General features: G+C 43.3%; 2 protein-coding genes across 2 annotated transcripts in view; both read left to right on the forward strand.

Annotated features, from left to right (window-relative positions):
• Positions 1-11,741, forward strand: part of LOC128420634 (C-type lectin domain family 4 member M-like) — a 51,842-nt gene extending 40,101 nt beyond the window's left edge. The window contains exons 6-10 of the mRNA XM_053402313.1: positions 3,048-3,146; positions 3,574-3,660; positions 5,289-5,440; positions 9,042-9,151; positions 11,367-11,741. Coding sequence (XP_053258288.1) covers positions 3,048-3,146; positions 3,574-3,660; positions 5,289-5,440; positions 9,042-9,151; positions 11,367-11,520 — 602 coding nt within the window. The 3' untranslated portion in view covers positions 11,521-11,741. The remainder of the gene's footprint in view (positions 1-3,047; positions 3,147-3,573; positions 3,661-5,288; positions 5,441-9,041; positions 9,152-11,366) is intronic.
• Positions 1-13,325, forward strand: part of LOC128420556 (CD209 antigen-like protein A) — a 188,593-nt gene that overhangs the window by 138,077 nt on the left and 37,191 nt on the right. The window lies entirely within an intron of this gene.

Consider the following 13,325-nt stretch of genomic DNA (forward strand, 5'->3'; position numbering starts at 1 on the left):
TTACTGAACTTCTAGAAACTAGATGTCCAGGAGTTTAGAAAGATATAGAATGCAAAATGAGAATGTGCTATATTACCTAAAAAAATTTAAAAATTCCTTGGAATCCATATGGAACATCTTTTTGGTTTAAAACTGATCCAGCAAAAGAAAAAGAAAGACTTTTCAAAAATGTCTTTATAGGAAAGAATTGTCTGATACTTATAGACACCAAAGTGTAATATTGGAAATGCCTCATTGAGACCCAATTTTGACTTGAAGTTGTTGTGCATATCAACTTTGTACCAAGGAAATCCTTGACCTTTGTAGATCTGCATCTACTTTAAAATTTATGTTCGTGTAATAGAAAGATTAAGTGGTTCTTAAAAGTCAATCCGTTATTAGGCATAGCAAACCATACATTATCAAACAAACACCATATACAAATTGTGCAAAATATGAATACAGCATAACAAGGTTTCTCCCAGTCAGATTTTTAACTCCAGAGAAAATCCATTTGCATAAATAATACAATATAACACTACCACATCACCGATCAATTAAGAACCACTAAATCTCTTTATAATGGCCCAGTCTTTCTACATGGACAGCACTCAAAAATTCAGCCACTATTAAAGTGTCCGAGAGCAGATCCTTAACCATTGGTGGCATAGAATTGAGCCTGTTAAGTTGTAAGGCCTCTAATAATTGTCTTCTGGCATAAATGCCAAATCAGAAGAAAAGAAAATATGCTCCAAAGTATCAGGTTCCTGTTTGCTACATTTGCAGAGATGCTCTGCTTCTGGGAGAGCCAAATATCTTCCAAGAGAGATTAAGTGCAGGACAACAAAAGCAAATATTGTGAGCTTTGATGCTTGACAAGAGACATACTCTGGGTCTTGAAGGTTAAACACCCACCACCCAACCAATGTGTTTATATTCTTATCCTGCATGTTATAATAACTTGTTGTTTCACAGAGAAAACTGAGAGGATGGGGAAGCCAATGCCTGCAAGGCGTGCAGTGTCCAGAAGATATGGAATGTCCAGAAAGCGTAAAGCAGCAGCGAAAGAAACTGGTGGTCTGTATACAGCACAGTCATATGGGATGAGGTTTCTCATGAAGTAGAGGAATGCATGGGAAAGGGAAGTTGATGGAGAGACAGGCAGGGAGTGGAGCCAGTCATGTTGTGCTAGGGAGGAGTGCAGAGAGTAGCACACACAGCTCTTTGGGTGCCAGAGATCCACTAATCCCCATAGAAACCCCAGGATTCAGCACACTTTTTGCTGCTGACTGTGGTGTTCCTTTACTGTGTGCAGCAAGGCATGTCTCCACCATTAGGCAGAATGAGGCAGTCGCCTCAAGTAGCAGGTGCTGTGGTGGGTAGAGATATGAAGACCACACAAGCTGCACTGCACCTCCTCAGTTAGTCTGCTGCCCCATCAGCAGCATCGAAATATCAGCCAAGGGCCTGGCAAGTCTAGCTTCTGTATGTGGAATTATGTGTATGGAGGGGGCATCTTGTCATTTGTCTGGGGTGCAGAAAGTAACATCTAAGGCTCCTGGCTTCTGATCCAGACATTCGTAAGAAAAGTTTCCTCAAGCAGCAAGGCATCTCACCTTGCCATCTCCACCTGCTTATCCTCCCAAGTGCCCACCCCCTGAGCAAGTGACTGTCTCTGGCTGATGGGTGCCACAGCATATGGAAGCCTTTTTCCTGGGTTGGGAATGGTATGTTGGCTACCGGTGGTTAAAGCAGAATTGTCTTTCTTCAAGCATCTGGTTTTCAGGACTTGGTTACCTTCTTCAAATCTCCAACGGGTGAAAGATTTGTCATAATTGAGATTTGCATCCTTAGTGCCATGACACTGCTGATTTTCCTTCTATGTAAGTACATAATTAGCATACTTTGCAACTAATGTCACGGGCTTTCCTTCAATGCCAACAGCATTTCCAAAAAGAGATGGCAGGATCCACCTTCCATTTATCCCTTTCATCTCTCTTTGACATCATGGAGGGAGTTACAGCTGTCACCCAGTGAGAGCAATGACACTGTTTTGTTCTCCCCGAATAAGTGAGTTCCAGCACTTGGAATAAACACCTAGGCTAACACAAGTCCCTGGAACACCCTGGACAATTCCCTTTCCCAGCTTGCAATTCTCTGCTCCTTTCCCAACTAACCCTCATTTGCTTTGGAAGAGCCCCCATTCCTGATCCTCGCCAGCCTGCCCTCTGCTAAGGCTCCAGTCCCCTGAAGGAAAGTGCTTGGGGAAAACAGACTGCAGAGGATAAGGCCATGGCCAAAGTGGGTGGATCCAGAGCCTACCTAAATATCAAGATATATGCAGGGCTATTTTCAATCGCAATTCATCAGGACTCAGTTCCAGCCCCTCTCAGGTGGGCTCTGTTGCCAATCTAAGAGAACAAGGGAGATATTCAAGGTGAGTTCCAGTGCCTCTTTTTTTTAGAAAAATAGCACTAGATAGATTAACAAATGGCCTATATTCATAGCTAATTCATATTTAAAGGGCACTCAAAGTAAGCAAAGCTCAGGGGGAGGAAACCAAATGATCCAAGAATTTGCATTACTGCAGCTCATTTGGCAGCCTGGCAAATGCAAGTCCACAGGACAAAGAGGACAGGGGTATCTGGACACCCAAAAATCTAAAGCTCTCAAAGGAAGGCCAAACCATCTGATGACAGAAGCAACAGGCTAAATGAAAACAGGACTTGAAATGAAAACAGACTAAATGAAATACATTTAGCTAAATGAAAATGAAATGAAAAACAGGCTAAATGAAAACAGACCAGCAGGGCAGCCGCTATCAAGGCATAGGAAGCCTCAATATAAGGGTAGGGAGAAGAAAATATTAATAGAAATCGTATTTATGTTTTTGTTGATTTGATTTTTTTATTCACCCTTCTCTCTAAGTTCCTGGGGCACATGAAAAGTCAGCAATTTAAATTCAATATTACAAGCAGTTTGAAGCCAAGTATCCCCTCCCCCAGGTCATCAGACCAGGGTGCTAGAAAACAATTTCTTCATTTCTTTTCTACCTACCTCCTTATTAGATCAGAAGGAACTGAAAAACAGAGAGGAGTTTCAAATGGCAATGACCATGATTCGAAACTTTGTTGTTGGGATTGATTCAACCTATAAGGACAAGGATGGTAAGCATTTTATATACAAATCCTCACTTTTGCTAGAACGTGTTTAATTTAAACGGACTTCAATTCCTGTAGTTCCCTTTGGGATTCATATTGTGTGAGCAATACGCATATTCAATGAAACTCATCACCCAATAGAGTTTATCACTTTTTCATTGCTCAGCATGAAGAAAAGCAGGTGGTTGTGATTCTAGGATAGTGGATTGCATGGGTCTTTGGTCTGATCCAGCTGCAGGATTCTTCTGAGGCTTTTCATTGGTGATCTCAGCCACAGAGAATCAAGTCTGTCCTCATATTCATAAGAACCCCATCCTGCAGCTCTGCTTCTTGTTCCAGGCTAGAGTGTTTTTAAATGTTTCAAAATGGTTTCTTAATATTTGCAGATTGTTATTTCAGATACTCCTGCCTTAAACTGTTTCAAATCTTTTAGACTTCCAAATACTCGCTGCAGCTCACAACATATCAGAGGAAATGGTGTATTATGCCAACATAAATGATCAACTGCAAAAAGAAATTGGTAAGCTACCCTACGATGCTGAAGAATTGTAGTGCAGTGGGAACCTGCCCTGATTCCGCACCAGCTGAAAGCCCCTCCTCTAGCTCTTAGAGCCAGAGCAGAGTGCTGCCCTCCTTTGCACCTGGCCACCCTAGGGAAACATCAGAGAAATTCAGTTCAACTCTCCTGATCTGCTGAATTGATTTAGCTTCTATGGTGAGGAAAGAAAAGACTGCCATTCTTTGCTATAGAAGAGACAATCAAAACAGGTCAGCTAAAAGACCTGTCCTATAGATTATGTATTATATATTATATATTATATATATTCCCCCATGAGAGAGTGATTCTTGAATAGCACTTCTGAGGCAACTTCCGCCAACTTGGTCAGAGAGATTGCTGGGCAGTGGGGTGGTTGGTGAAACAGCACAATCTCTTTCCTGTTTCACAAGCCCTTCATCAGAAAGAAGCCAAGAAGCCATGAAGGCCACTCACATAATGTTTGGCCCATTGGCATGTGGGATAAAATACCTGTGGACCATCGCAACCCTCATTCTACCCACAGGCCTCTTCTGGTGCCACAGAAAGTACACAGACCACAAAAGCTAGGTCACGATAGGGTCCTCCATTAATCTGCACAGGTTTCTAAGGTGGGCTCTCCTTTATTAAATATACCAAGAGAAAAGAGCACACCAAGAACTCAGACCAATGTAAGTTTCAATAGTGGGAGTGGTCCCTACTCACAAATCAATAGTCAATAGTAACAAAAACTAATCCATTCAAAAGTATGTATTCTGACAAGAATTACAAACTCAAATAGAGATTACAAATTCAAACTCATAACGATATGTATTACACAATTATTCGTTACAAATATTTTCTCCTTTTCACCCTGAGCTCTGCTGGATGGCACAATGGAGGAAACAAAGCAAGCCTTCTTTGTAGCCTTCACTGCCACTTGGCAGGCTCAATGATAATCCCTCACAAGCGATCAAATGCATTCAACTGGATTTTTCCTCCACTTGCGTTCAAGCCATCTCCCAGCTTTTTTCTTCGCTGGAATATCCCCCAGAGCCATTGGAAGCCCACTGGATCCATCCTGCCATCTCGGACAGGGAGACAGCTAGGCAGCAAAGCGGGTGGTAAACCAGCAGAATCCCTCATCTGTCCCAGTTGCCCAATGTCAGGAATACACACTCTAGGACCCCCCGCCCCCCGCAACTGGACACTTAGCCTGTAGAGAGAAAGATAATTTTGATAAACCACAGCTGCCCCCCTTCCCCAACCTTTAATTCTGCCCTGATGTTGCCCTAGGTGTCCAGGTGGAAACAAGTAGGTGAGGCCCCTGGGGTTCAGATAAGGCCTGTGAGGGGACATACATCTTTTATCTATTCCCTCAAATAAAAGATTCTTGACTGTGCTCCCAACTATGCCCACCCAGGTATTTCCTGCAGCATCAGGATGGATTGAAGAGTTAATGTTCTTATTTTAATCTTTCTGAGCTTCTCAGATGAATATATGTTATCATGTGGCCACAAAAATGAACTTAACAAAAATAATTGAAATCAACACAGAAATACAAGATTGTACCCCTTAAATTCCCTGTCTTGTTTTCTTTTTCTCTTCTTCCTCCATATCTGCTTGACTCAAAGACATCCTTACTAGAAACTTGAATGATGGTTGGGTTTTATATTCAAGGGCCTTCTATTTCTTTTCTCTTGAGCTACGCACATGGGTGGATTCCCAAAGAAAGTGTGAGAGGGAAGGCGCCAAGCTCATTTCTATGCAAACAAAGGAAGAACAGGTGAGCATCAAAGCCGAGTATAGAAAAGACAGGGGATCTCCTAGAGTCAAAGGGTTCTTATCATTACTATCCATTTAAGAAGGTCCTATCCACCTCTATGCAGCCAAGACAGCAACTCCATCAGTCAAGCCAAGCGGTGGGTGGGGCAGGGAACAGCTGCTACCATCTAGGACTCAATGAGGTTTCTTAGAGCTGCTGAACTCTAATAGCCTGAAGCTGGCAGTCAGGAAGGAGGTCTTGAAGGAAGAGGAGTAGATACTCGAGGGGAATCTATCCGGGTTAGCGCCATCGACTAATGGCGGATTCCCTCCGAGCTCCGGAGGGAATCGGCTCCGCAGGATTTGGGTCTTGCCGCTGCGGCGACGCGGGGACCCTCAGAAATCACAGGCGCTGAAGCCTGTGAACCAGGTGACTCGGGGGGCACCATTTGCGCCCCCCCGACCCGCGAAGGAGCCTTTTTAAAGGCTTCGGAACAGGGGACGGGGCGAGCGGCGCGGTGCTGAGAGTCAACTGCTTCTCCTGCGGAGTGAAGTCGCATGCCATGGTTGGAGAGCGCTGACTTCTTCTTGTGAACAATTGGACTTTAAAAGCAACAACCCGTGAGTAGTACGGAAATTGGATTTGCAAAGAAATTTTTTTTTTGAATTAGGCACGATCGGGGAAGGCGCAAACAGGAAGTCCGTCTCCCCGTCTTGTAAATAATTTAAAGCAAGGACTAGTTAACTAAGGTCGAGAGAACTTCTTCTTCTTTATTGGGTAAAAGGCATTAATTTCACGATTTGGCAGTATAAGTAATTTTACTGGAGGATAAGAGCTAATTTTGAGAGCTGAAGTGCCACCCCCCCGGACCCGGGAGTGATCCGCGAGAGAGCCTGTTGAGGAGATATAGAAGAGTTTGACAGCTGTCAAATTAGCTGTCAAGAAGGAAAAAGAGAACTTTGTTTCTGCTGTCTCTGCTGGATATATTTGTTACAATTTGGTTATATTTTGTTGAAAACAAGGAAGAACTGATACAAACTAACTTGATTTTTGGATTTGAACTGGAAGGAAGATAAAGTAACCAAAATCCCTCTAGAGGGGGTTTTGGGACATTACAAGAATGGCTGAAGGTGGAAAAATTCAAGCTAAATTGAATCATAGAATCATAGAATCATAGAATCATAGAATCATAGAGTTGGAAGAGACCACAAGGGCCATCGAGTCCAACCCCCTGCCAAGCAGGAAACACCATCAGAGCACTCCTGACATATGGTTGTCAAGCCTCTGCTTAAAGACCTCCAAAGAAGGAGACTCCACCACACTCCTTGGCAGCAAATTCCACTGTCAAACAGCTCTTACTGTCAGGAAGTTCTTCCTAATGTTTAGGTGGAATCTTCTTTCTTGTAGTTTGGATCCATTGCTCCGTGTCCGCTTCTCTGGAGCAGCAGAAAACAACCTTTCTCCCTCCTCTATGTGACATCCTTTTATATATTTGAACATGGCTATCATATCACCCCTTAACCTCCTCTTCTCCAGGCTAAACATGCCCAGCTCCCTTAGCCGTTCCTCATAAGGCATCGTTTCCAGGCCTTTGACCATTTTGGTTGCCCTCCTCTGGACACGTTCCAGTTTGTCAATGTCCTTCTTGAACTGTGGTGCCCAGAACTGGACACAGTACTCCAGGTGAGGTCTGACCAGAGCAGAATACAGTGGCACTATTACTTCCCTTGATCTAGATGCTATACTCCTATTGATGCAGCCCAGAATTGGACAGAGTTTTTCTTCTCTTGGGAAAGTTACAAGGCCAAATTGATGTTTTGGCTACCAATGTTGCAACTCTGGACTTAACAGTAAACAAATTCATTGAATTTGATAAGGATTTGACTCAGGAAGTTCATGCAGCTGGACAAGAAGAGAAACTTGAGAGATTTGAGAGTGTGGAGAAAGTACTTATGTTGTTTCTGAGGAAAAGGAAGGAGGAGATGTAATGTTGCAGATGATAAAGGAGAGCCAGAGGCCTGACATGATGGTTACAAAGGAAAATAAGTACTGTATTATGAAAATCTGGTCTGAATTGGAGATTGAAGAACGGAGAGATCTCCTTATGTGGAGATCTGAAGACCTATGGATTACAAATTTGATTAAGGTGGAAGTTGGAGCTTTCGGGACATTTGGACTTAAAAGGAGTAAGAAACAAGATTCGGGCTCCACTTTTAAATATGGAGGTCTGGCTGGAAGAAACATGGACCCTATTGGGACAGAGCTTCTCCGAGATCTGGTGTTTAATACTAAGGACTACCAAAAAAACCGGCAGAGAGGAATTGAGAGAGAATTAAGAGCCTCGGACGTGAGGTCTCCAGGCTGATAGTAGACTAAGACTGATGGACATTTGTTGGGGATTGAAACCGGGAAAGGGGGGTGGGGTTTGGGAATCCAAAGGGTGCACAATTATAATCTGTTTTTTTATTTTCTTTTGTTATTAGTATGAAAATTGGGGAATTCGTGGAAGGGAATTTGGGTGGACTTTAGAAAAAAGTTTTAAGAATGAGCACTGATGTACAAATATTGATGTTTATAAGTTAAAATTGGTTTTTCTAAAATGAATTAAATATAAAAAGGTCAAAAATTGGGGATAAGAACTTGTTGAACTAACAATTTGAATTGGAATATAAGAAGGGGAGGTGTGGGGAAGTCAGGGAAATATGTTATTGAAAATACGGATTGTAAACTTTATGTGTTTTTAACTTTTTTGTTTTTTGTTTTTTGATTTTTTAATGTATTAAGGTGGAAAATCTCAATAAATATCTTTTTTAAAAAAAGAATTTCCTGTAGATTCTTCCTCTACTCTGTACTGAGTGCTTAGAAAAAAGGCTTCCCTCACCACGCTAAGCTTCTGGCAGGAGAGTATCATGGAGATGACTCTAGAGGAGCTTGCAAGGTATATCCCTCTCCCAGCCCCTTAGCCCAGGAAGAGGGGCTACTGGGGTGCTGCAGAGCCCAGACATGGCTGAGACCCCACCATCAGCCCATCAAGCATACCACAACCGGACTGATTCCAGTAGCTCTGGAACCAACCATCAAGCATGGATGCAGAAATTGGAGTATTTCACACACAGGTCACTGTCCTCCTAGGTAGTTCCAAGATGAACTGTTCTATAGCACAGTCATTTACAGTATCTGGAAATTTTAACTTTGTGTCAGAACTGGGACTCATATGTAGCCAGTCTCAGTGAGGGTAGGTGAAGTTACCCTTCACTACAATATTTCCTAATTGGGATGCTTCCTTGATTCCATCATCAGTATCATCCATCATCAGCATCATCATAATTTGGATCAGGGGCACAGTAACACATCCTCAGTATTCGGCGTATGGGAACCAAGGTGTTTGAGTAGCAAGGTGTTCGAGAATGAAAGTACCACTGTATAGTTTTGATCACTGATTCCTACAAAAATGTGTATTGGACCTTCAATGGTGGCACCTGCTCCTTTATGCCTGTTGAATGTCGGTAAAGGCAGTCTCCCAGAGAAAGGGACATTGTCTAGAAAGACTTTGAGAGAAGTGTTTTTCTCCTCATTCCTACTGATGATTTTCTGTTTTTCTTTCTCCCCACCCCCACCCTAGTATTTTATAAACAAGGAAGTAAAATTCCGTAAAATGGTTTTTTGGATTGGATTATTTAAAAACACAGAAAGGACATGGACATGGCATTCAGGTTCGAAGCCTGCAACCACGTAAGTTTTGCAGCAAGATTTCTTAATGGCATGTGCTCCAAAAAGTTGCAGATTCTGTTTACATAATTAATTATTTCCCTCTCCAAATATATTTTGCCATGCAATTTTCTCTACTACCAAAGATCTACATATGTACTCCTCCACATCATTGCCCAGATGAGGGGCTGCTGCTTCTCACTAGGCTGCAGAGACAGAAAGGCTACTCTTCTTGCTTCTCCAATCTAGTGAATGGTTTGTTCTGATTAGCTCAGCTTCAAAAGGATTTGCAGGAACCTAAAGCTGAGCAACACTGTCTTTAGGAAAATATTTATACAGTGGTACCTCTGGATGCAAATGGGATCCGTTCCAGAGCCCCTTTCGCATCCTGAAGTGAACTCAACCCGCATCTGTGCGTGCGTGGGTCACGATTTGCCACTTCCGCGAATGCGCATGATGTCATTTTGAGCGTCTGCACATGCGCGAGCGGTGAAACCCGGAAGTAACGCACCACAACCCGAAAATGCTTAACCCGAAGCTGCTTCAACCCAAGGTATGACTGTACAGTTATCTGCTAAACAATCTGAATAACCAGCAATCTCTAACCTAAAATAATAGCAGCAGATGAGGCATGTTTGTGAGAGAGGGTAGTTCATGTCCCTCTCTTGGACAGAATCAGACACATAGAAATTTAGAGTTGGATGACACCCCAAGTGTCATCTAGTCCAACCTCCTGCAAAGCAGGAATAACAACTGAAAAATCCCTGGTTTATCCCTTATAGTTTGGGGTTCTGTCAGCTGGCAGTTTAAGACAGTTCATGGTTCCCTTTAAGTATCTAACAACTCTTTTCAGCTTGTGTTGATGCATTGATAAGGTCAGAGAAGATCTCACTAATCCACAGCTTGGTAGTAGAATAGCGAGCTGGTCTGGCATTTATTTCTGAGTCTGGATTAACAGAGGGTCACCTTCTATTTGTGCAATGTCTCCTGGTACAAAATCCATTGGCATTCATCTCTATTGATGCACCCAATACCAACCACTAATCTTTTTTGGCAAAGGTATTGAGTAAACTTTACAAATGGGCAATGGAGTTGTACAATACTAGCTGGGAACTTAAACCCTGTATGCCAGTGGCTCCCAGTTAGCTAAGTACTGCAGACCCCTTGTTTTTCAAAATGTACCTTTGAACATTTTGATAACTCTGTGGCAGTTTTTGTTATGTGAATGACACCATGGAGCCCCTGGGTGGGTGGTCCATGGAGAACCAATTGGGAACCACTACTGTATGTGATCTTAGACTTGATCAAAGGGCAGATTTCACCCAAACATCTCATGGGAGTAAAAAAACACTTACCACACCATTACTAGTAATATCAATTTAATAGATTCATGGGGAGCTAAAAATGAGGCAGTTACAGAAAAGATTTATCACAGAATTTTAGTGCTGTGTAGTGGAACTTGACTCAGTATACAATGGACACTGGAGAATGCAAGGCTTTACCAGAAGAGACGATATCTTTATCAAGTATGGATAATTGATAAGAATAAACTTAGAACCATCATGTTAGATTGAGATAAGATATATATGTGAGAGATATCATATCATTTTCATCAATTCTGAGGAGGATGTGGGTGCATATGGAGAGGAGAGAGGGACAGTTCTGTTGCAGAAATGGAAATCCTGGCAATAGCAGAAGTTTTGCATTGGATACTGCCCAAAATTGTTAAACAAATTGACTGAAAGTTCCTGTGTGCACCAAAGAGCCTTCTACAGTGGTACCTCGGGTTAAGTACTTAACCTGAAACTGTTCTTAACCTGAAGCACCACTTTAGCTAATGGGGCCTCCAGCTGCCGCTGTGCCGCCGCTGTGCAATTTCTGTTCTCCGGAAGCAAAGTTCTTAACCCGAGGTAATATTTCTGGGTTAGCGGAGTCTGTAACCTGAAGCGTATGTAACCTGTACTGTATGTAACCCGAGGTAACCACCTTCACTTTTTTTGCAACTTCCAATGAGAAATCACTTCATATGAAAAGATAAGAGACAGTCTTGACCCACAGTTGTTGTTGTTGTACATGGTTAGACTTCTAAAATCTGGGGAGAAAAATCCACTCCTATTGTGGGTGGATGTTAAGAGAGAAAGAGCTGGAGATCTTTTTAATGGTAGAAGGCACAGGGAGTTCGTGAGGAAGTAGACATCCAATCTTGATTGATCAGTGCTGTCTTTCTTTTTCTTTTCAGGTACTGGAATTACTATGAGCCAAATGGACAACCAGGCCATGACTGTGCTGCTATGTCCTTTGATTGCTACTATGACAGATGCTGGATGGCATTACAATGTGAGCGACGCATACAGTATATTTGTAAGAAGGTGCCTGATGATACTTGGCTCTAAGAAGACACTTTAAGACGGATTAAACTGTATCCCATGATTTCTACACAAAAGCAAAACCAAGAGATCACCGCATCCCACAGTTTTAACGCACAATCCACAATCTGCCATCTAGGTTATGGGACTCTCTGGCATCAGCCCTCACGATCACCTTGAATAGAACTTATTCTGCAAGCTCAGACGTAGATGGCTACAAAAATAGAGAATGGAAGGGTCCAATCATATCCTGTTTTCTGTTTAATGTATTTATTTGCAATGCATAGCAATATTTGTTTCCTTTTTCTTTCTTTCTTTCTTTCTTTCTTTTTTTAAACTTTTATTTTGCTTTAAACAGGTACATATAAATATAGACAACCAAAATTATAAAGGAAAATTCCTTAATAGTAATGGAAAAAAAACTTTAAAAACTACAAAAAAAATCAAAGTACATGACACAGATCATATGTGTGATGGGATGGTGAGCTGCTTGTGCGTAAAATCCTAGTCCCTCAGAGTTTGGCTAAGTCCACAAACCTCTGTCTGTGACGGAGCTCCTTAAGCATGGCTCCATCAGTCGCTCGTTGAATCGGACAGTGGGCGTTTACGGAACTTCTTCCAGCATAAAAGCTCCTTAACGGAAACGCGTCTTCTGGACTCTCGGCGTGACAGTTTCCGGCGAGGAGTGGGTGTCCCTATAGGAGGTCCTGAAACCTCCCCACTGTTCTCGCTTGAAGTGTCTCTGAGCCCTCCCTCCGACTCACTTTCCCTTGGAAATCCACTTCTCCCCCTGCTGGTTCCCTCCTCAGCTGAATGGTCTCTCTCACCCTCCGTGAGCCCTTTCACCTCCTGCGCCTCAGATGGCAGTTCCCTGACATCCACCTCCCCTCCAGGGCCCCCTTCACCCCCTTCCCTCCCCTCCTCTGCGGGAGGCGAGGGAGCAAAACCCCTGAAAGAACCTCCCTCATCTTCCGAAGTTTCGAACACTTCCCTCCACCTGTTGCTGTTTCCGGTTTCCAAGTACTCCTCCTCATCGGAGTCTGTTCCTACTTCCAACTCCGATTCCCTGAATCCTTCCAGTTCCTCCTCATCATCGGTGGTGCCAAAGTACTCCCTCCTGAACCTCGCTACTGGCTGAGGTTTCCTGGGGAACCTTCGGTGGAACGTTTCGATCAAGATCTCATCACTGACCTCCTCTGCCGTCACCCAGGTGTTTTCCGACTCCGGTTCCCCTTCCCACGCGACCAAATACTCCACCTGATTACCCTTCCACCTGGAGTCGATGATTTCCGCCACATGGTTGCTGCTTTCCCTTTCTTCTAAGACTGGCCCCCGTGTGGATACCCCTGCACCTTCCCCCCTATATGGTGACAGTAATGACCTGTGAAATACTGGGTGCAGTTTCATGTGGTTCGGTAACCGGAGTCTGAAAGCCACTGGGTTGACCTGTTGGATGACCTCAAATGGTCCCAATCTTTTGGGTCTCAATTTTTTGCAACCCCCCTTGAACGGCAACCCTTGGGTTGATAGCCAGACCTGACTCCCCACCCTAATGGTTTCACCTTCCCTTCTGCTCTTGTCTGCCTGCCTCTTATATTCTTCTTTGGCCCTTTCTAAGTTGAGTTGGAGTTGACGATGGATCGCTTCCATTTCTTCTACAAAATGTTCAGCGGCCGGGACACTCCATCTCTCCCCTCCTCCCCCTGGAAACGCCCTGGGGTGGCACCCATAATTAGCCAAAAAGGGGCTCATCCCGGTGGACACATTCTCCGCATTATTGTAAGCAAATTCTGCTAGCGCCAACTTTTCGACCCAATCGTTCTCTCTGTCAT

Source organism: Podarcis raffonei, chromosome 9 (genome assembly GCF_027172205.1).
Source record: "Podarcis raffonei isolate rPodRaf1 chromosome 9, rPodRaf1.pri, whole genome shotgun sequence".
Lineage (NCBI taxonomy): Eukaryota > Metazoa > Chordata > Lepidosauria > Squamata > Lacertidae > Podarcis > Podarcis raffonei.